The 14,804-nt window shown below is 37.6% G+C and overlaps 1 protein-coding gene across 11 annotated transcripts in view; it reads left to right on the plus strand.

The window, feature by feature from the left end:
• BLNK (B cell linker) overlaps positions 1–11,850 on the plus strand; it is a 103,596-nt gene extending 91,746 nt beyond the window's left edge. For all 11 annotated transcript variants that reach the window (XM_061459082.1, XM_061459090.1, XM_061459084.1 and 8 more), the window contains 8 exons: positions 145–175; positions 1,219–1,261; positions 2,041–2,119; positions 2,571–2,602; positions 5,247–5,326; positions 8,756–8,839; positions 9,850–10,005; positions 11,236–11,850. In XM_061459082.1, the coding sequence (XP_061315066.1) occupies positions 145–175; positions 1,219–1,261; positions 2,041–2,119; positions 2,571–2,602; positions 5,247–5,326; positions 8,756–8,839; positions 9,850–10,005; positions 11,236–11,355 (625 nt within the window). In that variant the 3' untranslated portion in view covers positions 11,356–11,850. The remainder of the gene's footprint in view (positions 1–144; positions 176–1,218; positions 1,262–2,040; positions 2,120–2,570; positions 2,603–5,246; positions 5,327–8,755; positions 8,840–9,849; positions 10,006–11,235) is intronic.
• The last annotated feature ends 2,954 nt before the right edge of the window (positions 11,851–14,804 follow it).

Here is a 14,804-nt window from a genome sequence, read left to right on the forward strand (position 1 = left end):
TCCCCATGTGCTACAGCTATGCATTATGGAGATGCATCCCATCTTGGCCAGAAATATCTTGGGAATCAATGAACCTGATGCTTACTCGCTAAATGAATTGATGTATCTGCTAAGTAACCATACTCTTTTTCCTTCAATCTGCAGAAAGAAAACTTCTAATGTAATAAATTCACCAGTAAGTTGACTTGTAGTTGTGTAATCAAACAATAATTTTACAGGTGATTTTTAATTTACTATAAAACTTAATTTTATCATGAGTTTGGGTATGACATAAATGCATAAAGACAATAGGGGAAACAGAGCTATAGGGAAAGGAAATATTTGGGTACTGTTATATGAACACTGCAGCAGTGAGAAAGCTCAAGTAGAAAAATATTTTGATTAAAGGGATGTTTGGATTCAGTACTCTAGGATGTAACGATAAAAACAGTGCAAGAGATGAATAGAATGAGAAACAACTGGGAACACAGACCATTCGGAAGTATTCCCTGAAATATACAGGGCTGCATATGGGGAACATGGATTTACTGTAAGAATGACAGCTCAAGGAAGATGCAGGATTTTACCAGAACTTGTCAGAGTATTTTCAGTAAGTATTTCATCATTAGAAAAATACTCCAAAACTTCTTGTGGGAGAAAGTGAGAGAACTGGTTGAAATTGTCAAATTAATTTGGAAAATGCTTTGAACCTGACAGCTTATTGTCAGTGTTTCAAGAAGGGGGGGAAAAAAAAGAAAAAAAATTGGAAAATTGGGCAAGTTTTTACTGAAAACTTAAAAAAAAAGTTTAATTCTCAGTAAAAAGAAATTTGTTCAGACATTTGTCAAAATAGCTTGACAAAGATTAAAATACTATAATTTTGAATCTCAAGTATTTGGGATAGACTTCATTTTTGATATTTTGAGATAAGAATGAGCCATTTGTTACACCATAAGCTTACATTGAAAAGAAAAGGCATGCATCTCTAGATTTTAATTCTGCCCATCTATTTATATATACAAACTGGGATTCTTTCCAAATCCACTTTACAAAATCCCAAACTTCAAGGTCATAGAATTAGAGGCTCTTCACAAAATGGCCATGTCCCTGCCTCCTAATCCCTCCAGGATGCTGTCAATTCTAAATGTAAACTAGTTCACATCAAGTATAAAAAAAATAAATATTTGCTGTACAAGCGACGTGCCATTTAATATTCGGTTTTCTTCTGGTTTATTGCAGAAACCATGTCTACCTCCCAGAGAGACCTTAACTGCAAATGAAGGTAAATTATCTCCACTACTGAAAAAAAAAAGCTGTTTATCAGAATTTTGTTTTCTTTTTATTAAAAACATGAAACACCACCACATTAAATTTAGTCAAGGGTTTTGAGTGAGGTTTGGTTTTAGCAGTCTCAAACTGGATCTGGCCAGCCTTAGTTGCACTGAATATCACTGTCCTCTAAAAGCAGTCACAGTAAAACAGTTGAGGTTACTGGCAGGGTAATGTAGGACATAATGGACCAGCAATATGCCATACAGTCCTTAAAGTAGGGGAAAGGTAGGCGAGGTTTGAGCACATCATTCTAAATTCAGCCAGAACCGCCTCACACAGAGCCAACTCCTGGCAAAAGCCAGTCCCTTGCACAGGCAGAAAATGCATCTCGCCTCTGTGCAAGTCGGCAGTTCCTCCAGGCACAAGCTCAGCAGGAGCTGCCGTCTAACACAAGGGTAAGATGCAGCCAGCCAGCTGCACCTCCTCTGGCTGAGCTCTTGCAGACAGCCTGCCCCAGCATCCTCCACTATGTCATGCAGCTCGCCTCGCGGAAGGCACATCTCCCACTGAGCTCCTGCAGGCATTCACAGCGCAGCTATTTGCCTAGAAATTTGGTGGTATACCACTAGTTAATAAAGCAAGCAGCAGGGTGGCAAGCTGCCATGTAAGGGAAAACCCCAAAAGTTACAGTAATAAAAGAAAACCTCTTTCAGCTACTCGGACAGTCTTATCTGGGACAATATATTTCTGAGGAAATCTTGACTCTACAATTTGTTTCCCAAACTACAGAAAAACCCACAGCAGCAGAACAGCGACGAAGTTCCAGCCAAGAGCTTCTGCTTCCACCTTTTCCAAGTGGTGTCCAAAAGTAAAATCCCTTTTCATTATCTTTTGACTATTTCAATGCACCAGCTCCTACTGCTCAGTCTGAACACAGCTGTGAGCAGTTCAAAGGGGAGCACTATTTTCTCTGTAGCTTTGTTGTTTTTTGAAATTCATGTTTCTTGAAGCCTCACAGTAAAAAATATAAAACATGGCAAATGTATCCAAATACTATGAACACCACCAAAAAGCATGGGAGGATATAACCTTTAATTAGGTGATGGAGATTTAAACCATATGTTTAAATTCCTAATTGTCACTAGTGGGATATGATTTTTTTTTTTTTAATACCTGTATATGGCCCTTATTTCTCAATGAACAGATGGGTGAGATGGAACACATCCTACCACTGCATGCTTCAAATACACAAATTTAATGTTTTCAGAACTGGGTAGAGCTCCTCAGACCTTTCTGTAATCTGTTCAAATTTATTTCAGGCCTTTGCTCCCAAAGTCCTCAATTCTGCCAAGTAAGTATAATTTAGATTTTGAGTTAAAATGTGATAAACTTGTAATTTCCAATTAATCTCTGAATTAAGACTATTTCAAAATACCGTGCATATTCATTAGCTTGGAATTAACATTTGTCTCTCTAAGGCACACAAAGAGGAGATCAAGTATCCCAGGACTTAGCTCAGCTAGTAAAATGGAGTATGTCGGGGTTATTGGATAAATTGATGGAAATTGGATACTTCATTCCTATTTGTGACCATTGGAAATTGCTACCAAAGACAGTTTGGGTCAGTTGCCATAATAATAAAGATTCCATCAATCTTCCTTGCCCCAGAAGAACACGAAATATGACATTTCTGGGCTGTTCCAGGCTTCTGTTGCCTAGAAGCCAGACAGATCATTATTGCATCCAGAAATTTATTCTTTCTTTCTGGGGAGGGGGTGGGGAAGAAGGTATTTTCATAATTGCAAATGCCAAAGCTCTTCTGTAAGTAATATTTTTAAAGAGGGACTTTGTTTCAGTTTACAGTTCAAGACAGATTAGGTGATACGTATATGAACTCTCTTTGCAAAGAAGTCTAAATCAGATCTAGTATTTTTCTGTTCTCTCGTAAACAGACATTTGCCTGACCTTCCTACCAGCCCTTTTCTACACATACTTCAGTCTGAACCTACCTTCCACACTGTAGATGGATTATGAGAATTTCATTTAGAAATCTGCATGTGGTGTAGCTTAAACTTACATGCTGTTACTAGGAAATGTTTGCTTGATTTATGTTGCAATTGTATCTCCTATGGTGTGGAAGTATAACGGTTCATATTCATGCAATAGGCTGATGCTCTTAACATTTGTCTGCTTCTGTGACACAACAGATGTGCTTTAACTTGTAGCATAAATTCTTACCCTACAGTATTAACTATTCCTTAAGGTCATCGGGTGCTAAATCATGCTCTGATTAGTAATTTGTTAACACACTCTTACTCTGTGCCAGGTCCAATAACAACTTCATCACATATACAGTTGGTCCCTATCAGTAATGTCGCTTCAACATTTCTTCCTTGTCACCATGCAAGCATAGTGATAACTTTCATCTTCTTCATAAAAAATACTAATCTCCAATATGGCACAGTATCAAATGCTCTACTAAAGTAGAGTAAGTACAGTATTCTCTTTGTAGAACTCTGTTGTTTTATGAAAGAGCTATAACATTTTTAAATTTTGGATTCTTCTCTTGCTAGTTGTACCTTTACCTCCAAACCTTCATATTCTTCCCCTGAGTTATCTCCTAGGGCCTTGTGTTCTGTGGAGCAGGACAAAAAGGCCTGTAGTTGCTCAGGTCACTTTTTCCACTTTAATTATAGCAATTGTTTGGTATGCTTTAATCACATGGTACCACCCTAACTTGAAATCTATTTAAAATAATTGTTGCCAGCTCTGTAATTTTATGTGCCCACTTTTAAAATTTGTGCTAAGGATTATCTGGGCCCAGCAGTTCAACTGTACCAAGCTATATGAGTTTTGCTTCCACTTTGGTTGTGGAAATTTCCATTTCTGTACCAGAACTACTATTGGTTTAGTTACCTAGATTATCTTTAAAATCTATAAAAGTCTTTCTGCAGACAGCCAAATTTCTCTTTCTACAAAGCTAAGGAATCTCTTATTCTTTATTTTAATTTCCTTTTGTGAAGTCTAATTCCATCTGACTTCTGATAATTCTTTATTTATACAACATTCTTCTCAGCTGTAGCTTTGGCAGCTCATCAGTCAAAATTCCATAGGAAAAAAACAACAAAATTCTTCATATTGAGTAGCCTTCTTCATGATTATTTATTCATTGAGAGCTGAAACTGCCCCTTACAATGTCTCCTCTCAGCTTCATACAGTTATCTTCTTTAGCATAATGATACTGATCTTTACCCAACTCTGATCACAAGTACTTATGGCAGGCAGCTGTACTACCTTTGACCAAGATTCTTTTTTACCAGAAAACAATTATCTATACTTATTTCCCATATTTCTACCGTATCATTATTATGCAATGCTACTCAACCATTTCCCTTCTAATTTCTTAAACATTTTGACATCTGTATTTGTGCGCTAGTAGGTATTTTCTACTGTGCATTGTTATAACAATTATAATTTTAAGCTTCATAAATCTTTCCTACTGTTTCTGTTTCTCCATTGAGCTACCTAGACTTCTTGCACACACATAGAAACATTTCAATTGGACTAAATTAGTGAAAAAATATCTCTGAGCTAGATAAATTCTCCTGACACCCTCACTTATGACAGCTACTCACACTGGACTGAGTGCTTTTTGCATCGTGTTCCTGCATTTTCCTTATCCATTGCTACACTGATTCACTTGGGGTGGTGTGGAGGGGGGTGTGTGTTTTGCATTTGAAGTCTAGCTCTGGCTATTAACCAAGTTGTTACTCAAACTGTTATTAACCAAACCATTTCTTTCTTTTATAAGCAAGACTCCTCTTTTGTGCAGGCAAGTGTCTGAGGCACTTATATACAGCCCATCCCATTTACAGTAGATAACTTTCCTGAGTCACACCAAAGGTCAAGCATTTCCAGATCTTTCAGTAATAAATCATTTTCTTACAGCATAATATAACTGAAAACTTATACATGTTGTTCTTTCTCTTTTCTAGAAGTGCCAGAAGCTGCAAACCGTTCTCTGGGTACTCCCTCTCACAGCAGTATTTCATCTATTTCAAGTACTGCAGATCAGGTATAACATTAGTAAATTTGCATTACAGAAATCTTACCCCTTACTCTAGTTTTTCACCTTTACCCCTTTCTAAATAAAAAACATTCTCCTTTTGTAGAGAACATGCATGTCCCCTTTTGCACAATTAATCTGAATGTTAACTTTCATACAAAAAATATGCTTAGAACATAAAGCACAGGAGCTTTAACAAGCTGTAGAAAAAGATGTAGATAGCATTATACCAAACCTTGGCATTCTACCAGTCACTTTAAACAAAAGCTAGAAAAGCTTCTTAGTTTCAGGTCCTCCCGACTCCCCAGTTCATAATACCTCAACATGATTTGAACAAGGAAATCTAGTCTTCGATATAGATGGCTGTAGAGAGTTTTTTAATTGCCTTTTTTCTAACTTATAGCTGTACACACTGTGTCCTGAAAAAAAGATAGTATGCACCATGCAGACACAATGAAGCCATCTGCAGCTATTAGCATTAGCCTGCGCTGATGTGATATGATAAGAAATTCCAGAAATTTGTAGAAGGAAACAGGGATGCTCTGCTCATTAGCCCAACACAGCAGGATGCAGAGGGTAGAATCACTTTTATGAACATTTCCCTATTTATTGTGGTTTGGGGTGCCAGCAAAGATTTAAGAACTGAGAAGAAAGTCACTGCTGCCCCTCTCAGAGGACGCTGTGATGCCTCCCTTTATATGTTTTAGTCTTACTCCTTTCTGTTCCTTTAAACAGACCTCATTATGGTTAATACTGTCAGTTTTACGGCCAGTTCTTTTTGTGTTTCATTGCAACATGAAGCTTTGAAATGCAAAGTTATTTTCATTTCAGTGCTATTCCCCTTAAATTTTGGATGGAGACTACAAAATACAGGAAGCCATTCTTATAAGCCTGGTAGTCACAAACAAGGTAAAAATAGTTCTGTTGAGTGCAAAACAAAGGCTGTTATACAGAGCCAATAACATTGAATGTTCTAAAGCCTGACATGACAAAGATAATACAACATAAAGAACACAAAGAACTTGAAGTTCTGGAAAAAATTTAACAGTATGTCATACTGGATATTTATTATAAAAATTGCTTTCAAATAAACAATCCAGCAGACACTAAACAAACAGCTTGTAGCAATTACATTTGCAGCTTTTATGTAACAGCCATGGGCAAAACCAGAACTTAATAAAACGTCCATTTTGTTTTGTTTGGGGCCTTTTTTGGTTGTTTTTTTGGGGGGGGGGGGGGGAAAGTGTTGATGATGTTGGTTTTCTGTTTTGTTTTGTTTTTTTTTAAGGAAAGAAAATATAATCACTGTTAGTGTCGTTTTCCCACCTATTACATACAGTGGTATCATTTGCTGCAAATTCTTGCACAATATTGGTGATTGCAGACATGATTCATACCCATAAGGTTCATTATTTGCTTGGTTCCCATCCAAACTTTGGCAGCAGCTCTCTGCTTCCAGATTATAAACCACAGATAATGCTAGAATAAAAGTTTGGAGGTAGTTGATTCCTTGTTCTGTTGAACAAGGATTGGTTTACTGGACTCATTCTCATAGTGGCCAAATATCTGCATACCTGCAATTCCTCCCATCCTTTTTCCAATGAATAGTGTGACTGGAGAAATAAATGGAAGAACTTTGGAAGTAAAGTTACATGTTATGGCTTGAGCCAGTTTAAGAATTTAGTGTAATGCCCCCCAAAATGGAGGCTTTGCTCTTTTCTCACTGTAAACTCCCTTCCCTGCCATAGGCTTTTCTGGTGTTCCTCTGATCCTGCAATGGGCTGAGCCAACTCATTAAATTGACAAAAAAAACAACCTAGAAGGCAAACACAAAACAAGATAAACAAAAAAAGGATATAATTATTTCTTTTTTCTGTGAGATTACTAAAGTGAATTATCTCATGGTAGGATCAGATTAGCAAAAAAATGAATGCAAGGGGGAAGCCAAGACATTCCCTTTTTGGCAGTGAGAAATAAGCCAGCTAGACAAGCCCAACCAAAATGAACAACTTCATTTTTAATCTGTTTTGTACAGAGGTGACAAAGCTCATAGAATCGTAGAATGGTTAGGGTTGGAAAGGACCAATGAATTTTATTATTAAGCTTGTTACTATAGAGTTGGAGCAAAACTGTTCAAATGACCAGGAAGGTTAACACCCAGAAGTATTCATTTGGATGTGCTGCTTCCAATCGCTCATCCTGTCCTTCCCTTGAGTATCTTTTCATACTTCTCTAAAATCACCCATTCCCTTCCCCTAAACTCCACTCTTGTTCCTTAATGTCCACTCAGTCCTGCGATTTTTCTACAACTACTTGTCTTACTCAAATGATCATCTCTTGCCACTCACTCCCAACTGCTATCACCTCCTTACAGCTTTTTATCGTTGCACTTCCTGTGTTATGAGATCTTTCATCTTTTAAACAGAACCCACCTATCTTTAGGGTGCAAATCCTTCTACCCTGTATCTACTATGTACTTCCCCATCCATAAAGCACTTTGCCCTATGTTTTCCACTGGAAGACCAGGTTAAGTTCATTTACTGTACAGAACACTGGCAGCATTTAATGACATGGAGAGAAGGATGACCTTGGTGAGGTGTTCACCAGAGATAACAGGCAGAAATGAGGCACCCAGGAGATACAATATAAAATACAACCCACTCTTGTATTCTCTTACTGATGTAATCCTTCTCCATAGTAAACATGATTTTATGCCTTTAGATAAGAGCACTGTTTCAAACATAAGGATATATACAGACTCAATCCAACAGAATAGTGGAAATGAAACCGTGTCTCGCATCTTGGTTAAAAGCACTGAGAGCTGAACTGCTGTATTAATAGAGAAAATAAATTAATTATTCCTGTCTTGTAGGATTCTATCCAGTTGTCTTTATTTAACAACAACAAAAAGAGCAAAAGATGTACTTAACCCAACCTCCGTGTTATCCAGATAGAAGCAGTCACGATCATGTTCACAAAGAGAATGACATATATAGGAAACTTCATTCACAAAGCTTAGACGCCTACCTAGACACTCCATTGACTAGCGCACAGCTGAGCAGCACTTATTGTTAATGGTCAATTTATTCCTCAGTATTTCCTGGATACCCTCTTCAAGTTATACTAGCACAGCTTCCTGCTTTAAAAATACCAAACTATCCTCCAGTTGAATCTGACTACTCTCCTTAAAGCATCTTTCTCTCGTCTGTCAAGTATCAGTCTTCTATCACACGTGTTACCAGTTTTGACACACTAGATTGGTTTTCTGTCCAGCAAAACCCATGAGCTCTCAGTAAAAATTTTCTAAGAATTTTGTGTTTTCTAAAGTGTTCTGCATTTGAGTTTTTCACAGCTATCATTATTTTTAAATAACTCCCATACAGGCCATATTCTTTATTATCATTTTTGACTGGTGAAACACTGTTTCTCTCTTTCTAGGATGCTGGTGTTCATAGTAAAGCATGGTATGCTGCTACATGTGATAGGAAAACTGCAGAAGATGCACTGTACCAATCGAATAAGGTAGGTCACTTTATAGTATTTTATGGGGGAAAAAAACAACAACAACAATCCAACTTCAAATAAAAAAAAAAAATTAAAAGACAACCAGAAATATTCTAAGAACACCAGCTGTATTCTGAACAGGTCAGAATACTGTGCCATGCAAATACTGTCAAGCATGAAATTACTGTGGTCAAACTAACTATGGTTTCCATCCCAAGACAAAGTTGCATTAGTGTAACTTGGACTGGTGCACTGCAGAGAAAGCTGTTACAGACTAGAAAGCTGAGGAAGATGTGACAGCTCACATGCATCCATTAACAAACGCAAAGCCCTGCAACTTTTACATGGTCTCCACCACTGTCCAATGGCTCATGTAAAATCAGCTACTATTCTGAAAGGCTGATGCTGCTATGTATTTTGAAAGAGCAACACTGCGCATTTAGGTATTTGGAGAATTTGAGTTGCCTCAACTATTCTGTGTACAAAAACTAGTGTCACAGAAGGGAATAGTAACATGCAGAGTTGCATCCTCAGCATCAGGTACATTTCCACTTTTGCCTAACTCTACACAGCAGGATAAAGGGGCAGAGCATTGGGGTTAGCAGCAGTGTAGGCTACTGCTAGAGTACTGGGCTACAGCGTCAGCTGTAGGTGTAGACTTTATCGGAGTGCATTTTACAGATCTGGACAAACAGTATCTCCACCTCTCACTGCTTTCTTGCCTACCTATTGCCACTGAATAACTTAATTTCCTAATATCTGTAGACCCCAACACACTGCTACCACTGTATCTTCATTTATTCTTTCTCTGATTGAGAGAAACCAGGTAGCAGAAAAGCTAACTCTTAAATGACACCTTTGTAAGCTACTCCTGTACAGCAGGAATGTATTCTATTTCTCATCTGCTGTACAGTTTTTCTGATGCAAGAAAAGGGTTTAATATTGATAGAGATGAAAATGTTAAGCTAAAAATGAACTGAAGTTGTTGGAAAAAATAAGCTGAATACACTTACTACTCTTCTCTTTAGGATGGATCTTTTTTAATAAGAAAGAGTTCTGGACAGGATTCACGGCAACCATACACACTGGTGGTGTTTTACAACAGAAGAGTGTACAACATCCCTATAAGATTTATTGAATCAACAAGACAATATGCACTGGGCAGAGAAAAAAGTGGTGAAGAGGTGAGAGGATGGGGAGGGGCAGTTCCAAACAGTTTTCAGCTATATAATTTTAATAAGCAAGGATTAACTGTATTACACTATGGCAAAGAGGATTCTTCTTATATCAAGATAAAAGTACACCCTGTATAATAACTGATCTATCAAGCTAGAGAAACCAGTGTAATACCAGCTCCTGCATACTGTAATAAGAACTGTGAGTAATAAGATCACGTTTAAAACATACTCGTAGAACTTTTGAAAAGTTGTCAGAACCAGAGCTGCAGTGGCTAGATAAATTCTCCAGCTGTTTACAGTCTTCTACCTAAGACTCTAGTAAACTAAAGTTTCTTGGAAAACCATGAAGGAAGAGCCATGTTCAAAAAAGAACCCAACCAGACAACAACAACAAAATACCTATAAAATGAATACTTCTAATCCCACTTTCACATAAAGAAAACACTGTAGAACTCAAGTTCTAGAGTGCAGAAATCACTGATTGGCTATTATCATATACAGCAAAACAGAAACTTTGAACCTAAATACCAATAAAAACTGTTATCGCTGCAGAGTAGGCTTTTCAGGGATTGACAGTAGGCTTGCTTTAGCCTAATTATCTGTTTCCCCTGCAATGCTTTTGAGGTTACAGAATTAATAATAACTCATCTGGCCTTCAACAAGTGGTCAAAAAATGACCTCCAGAGAAAAAGGGAAAGGAAGTCCAAAATCTGGTTTTGACCGGAGAACAAAAGGAAAAACAACAGATGTAGCATATTCTCGATATTAATTTACATTAAAACTGCATAACTAAAGTTCTCATTGATGGCTGGCCTTACCATATTACTCCTGGAGATGACCTTCCCTCTGAGATAGCAGGACAGCAGATGAAACAGCTTCCAAACTGGCAGTTTGCAGCCTGATATATATTAAGGTAAACTAAAAGTTATGGCAGTTCAATATGCCATGTAACAACCTCTGTGCTTCAGTTTGTACAGGTAGCAATCACAAATGGAAAGGAGCATGAGGTGAGAGATAGCTAGTTATCTTCCATTGTCCAAATTTAATCTGTTTATTACTAGAATCAGGACTAGTAAGAGCAGGATCAGTGCTCTTACTAAAAGGCAGAGCATCTCACTTGGTAACAGTTATAGCTCCACTCTTCAGTGTTGGGAGAAGCAAAAAGTGATGCAGGGATCACTGTTAGTACTAGAGCATTAAAGGAAGCCAGCACTAATTCTTGTTTTCTCTATCCAGCGCTTTGACAGTGTTGCTGAAATAGTAGAGAATCATCAGCACACCTCCCTGGTTCTAATTGACAGCCAAAACAACACAAAAGACCGTACGAAATTGAAACACATTGTAAGAGTTTCTTAATCAAACTGAACTGCTAAAACGAAGACTTGTAATCATTTACTTCAACAACTGAAAACATATGGATTGGGTATTAAAAGAAGAAAATCAAAACTGATGGAAATACTCTTTAAGATCACCTACTGAATAAGAGATGGAGTTCATAAAGTTCAACCCCGCATCACTTCTATCGGAAAAGTACTCACATTTAACACAAGAAGCCAAAGCAGATACGCTCTCGTCTGTGATTTCCATCTGTGAACAACTGTATACCACAGCCTTTGACTGCTATTTAAAGATAGATTTCATCTAGGACATTTTCACTGTAAAAGTAAGAATATCCACAGTGATCTGCTCTTCATTGTGTTTACCACAGATCACTGCTTGCAGCAATGACTTTATAAAGTGCACAGCCCCAGAAGAGCAACTCAGCCTAATGTACTACTGTGTAAAAACTGAAAATAGGACTGTACTTCAAGTGATTAGTGGCAATAAAGCTGTCTCAATGTTTTAGATTGACATGTGTTGTCCTTTTTCTCAGCTTTAATCCGTTTCATTAATATTTGTATTTTCAAATGTCTAAATAAAAGAGGCATTGCTGACATTTCTCAGCATTCTTCCAGTAAGAAAGCATTGCTTTACTACCAATGTGGTTTTAACCTATATATTTGTATGTGCTCCTTTGCAAGCTGTTGTTATGAAAACTTATCACTTTTTACAGCTTTAGCACATATACTTAGCTTAACAGCTCTCAAAGCTTTTGTCTTCAGCTTGCCTACTGCTGGTGACCAGTTGATAAACCAAACTAACTACCCACCCAGTTCTTGCAGAATGGGTTTACAGACACACAAGCCTGTTCTATCACAGTGGTTTACTTATTGTATTACTGTAAACAAAATTTCACAAAGGTTGAAGTGGTTAAAATTAAATTTGAATATATAAATGGCAGCAATGAAAAACTTGTAAGAACAACTGTTAGTTAGTTAGTTCTAGAGGTGTTTGATTTCCCTGGACCTGAAAATTCATCTGTCTTAAAGGTATTTTTCTGTCTCCAAAGACACCTGCTTTGTTCTGTTCCAGATTAGGCAGTGTTCTCTAAGACTATCTGCAAGGCATTTAAGGCAAAATTGAGCCAAGCCTTGAGAAGTCTCAGCCAGTCACTTAGAACTATGGTGTAGCTGTATTCTGCCACTACTTCTTTGCAGTTTTGATTAGTTACTTCTACACATAATGCCCCTGTCTTCTAGAAAGAGCTGCTTACTGATATGATGATAATGTTCAGCAAATGGCTACCTACCTTGCTGCATCTCAGTTTCTTCCCTCTACAACACAGGTAATACCCCAGAGGTGAAGCAAATGAGACACTGGCAAGTCAGAAACAATGTATACACACTTTACACAAGCCTGCCTATGACAGGCTGCTCACAGGACTATATAAATGCTGTGTTTAGTATATTGGTCAGTTAGAATTAACTGGTATTATACTAATACTACACTTCAGTACTAATGTTTAGACCATCAAGATTGTCAAATCAAGGCCTCAAAATTAACACAAGTTCTTGGTCTCTGCAAGGTTAATTTACTTCTCTATGTGTACTCTTGATATTTAGTTACATGAAACATCATTTTAGGTTACTGACTTCAGCAATACAGTAGAAAATAATACTCCCATGAAAAAGCAGCCACTCAATATTTAGCTTTTTTTTTTTTGCATTCATGTAGTCCTCACCTTATTCACTGACATGCTGCATCATATTTAAACTTTCTTAACAAAACTGTTTCTTGTTAACCTTTGTATGTTGCTCCTCACAAAGTGTCTAGATTCTTAAAGCACTGCTTTCAGAGTTAAATGTGTAATATCAACATCACTCTAAAGCTGTGGGGGGAAAAAGCATGAAAAAGTGTACCTATAGACTTCCAGATGACAGTCAAAGTATCAGGTATTTAAGGTAGTTAGCAATATTGAGCCCTTTCTCTACTCAGAGCACTGCTGCTCCTGCCCCTCAGCACTATGTGCTCAGCACCACGTGTAAATTTGTGGCTGATTTACAAATACGCTCTATATAAACATTCGGCCACTTTCATCCTCAAATCCTTCTTTTTAGCCACATTCTACATCATTACAGGGGTACCTCATAGTTTTGACAGAATAAGGCAGGGATTTGATAGGCAACACCACCTTCCACAAAATAATCCATTCATCCTGAGAACATTCTAGACACAAAGTTCAGGGGGATGACACCAAGCCTACCAGTATGTGATCACCTATTTTCCTATACTCAGTTTTATACAAGAAGAAAAGAAGCAGACTAGTTACACTGCTTTCCATACCTAAGATAGATTTTTTTATAGCTTGGACAGGCTGTGGTGTAGACATATTCTGAAACAGTTTAAGCTGGAGAAAGGCTTGAGCAAGCTTCAGGTATAGGACTGCACCAAGTTACCACTTTTAACACAACATGCTCCATCCCCAAGTGCTAATTTTGCATTTTGCAAGGATATAAAATGAATTGTTGAAAGCATTAAAAATCCTAACACTTGATTCAGCAGCCACCACAGAATCTAGGAAATGGTAACTCGGTGCAATCCTATCCCTGAAACTTTATCTTACAACTGTTGCAGTGCCAGCAGCTGCCACCAGTTAGTGCTGTCCAGTGTTCCCACCAGGTAGCAAATCTGACCTCTGACAGACACAGCAACCCATCTCTCCTTCCACATTTCTTAATTGTCAGTAACTGAATGGGGGAGGAAGGGGAAACAGAACTAAAAAGTTAGCTTTAAAATGAAGTGTATTTTTTGCCTGAGAACACAAGGCAAAGTATCGTATTTACTAATGTACAAAGGAGGAGTGTTGCCTGCCTACCTGATGCAGAAAGGAGAGTACAATGAATACTGCACATCATTCCTGACAATGTTACTCCATGAAAGGAGTAAGAACTTGCATTCTCAAAGACCAGGTGTTCATACGTCCAAGTTACAAAACTACATTCCTCCTTCAATCTAAACCACCAGCAGCAGGCAGAGATTCTTAGGAAATGTAAAAAAAAAATGTCTCATGACAACAGCTCTGGAACAAATACTGAACACAAGTTTCAAGTTTTTTGTTAAAACACTGGAGGTGCTCAGGAAGAGAAACTATGCCTTACTGATGACTACGCATCTTGCAAAGAATATACAGTGGACTAGGTTTCAGGTCCCTTTAAGGCCACTTTACACAAACACATGAATACTGCACAAACAAACACTTTTTGACCCTCCACTTGCACCTATTTCTGTATGTCCCCAAATATGATAACCAAGTTAAGGTCTATAACCAAGTTAAGGTTTTCTTGCTATACACACAATGTTACAAGCAATCTTAAAATGTCAATGGTTGCATAGTCAAGCATTCAAAACACTCTTCAAATCAGGTTACCTGTGCAAACTTAATTTGTCACATCAAATATATTCATTATAATACAAGTATTAAACAT

The sequence above is a fragment of the Pezoporus flaviventris genome, unplaced genomic scaffold (assembly GCF_033815535.1).
Source record: "Pezoporus flaviventris isolate CSIRO_AGI_PZ_B2104156 unplaced genomic scaffold, CSIRO_AGI_Pfla_v1 ptg000029l, whole genome shotgun sequence".
Taxonomy (NCBI): domain Eukaryota; kingdom Metazoa; phylum Chordata; class Aves; order Psittaciformes; family Psittacidae; genus Pezoporus; species Pezoporus flaviventris.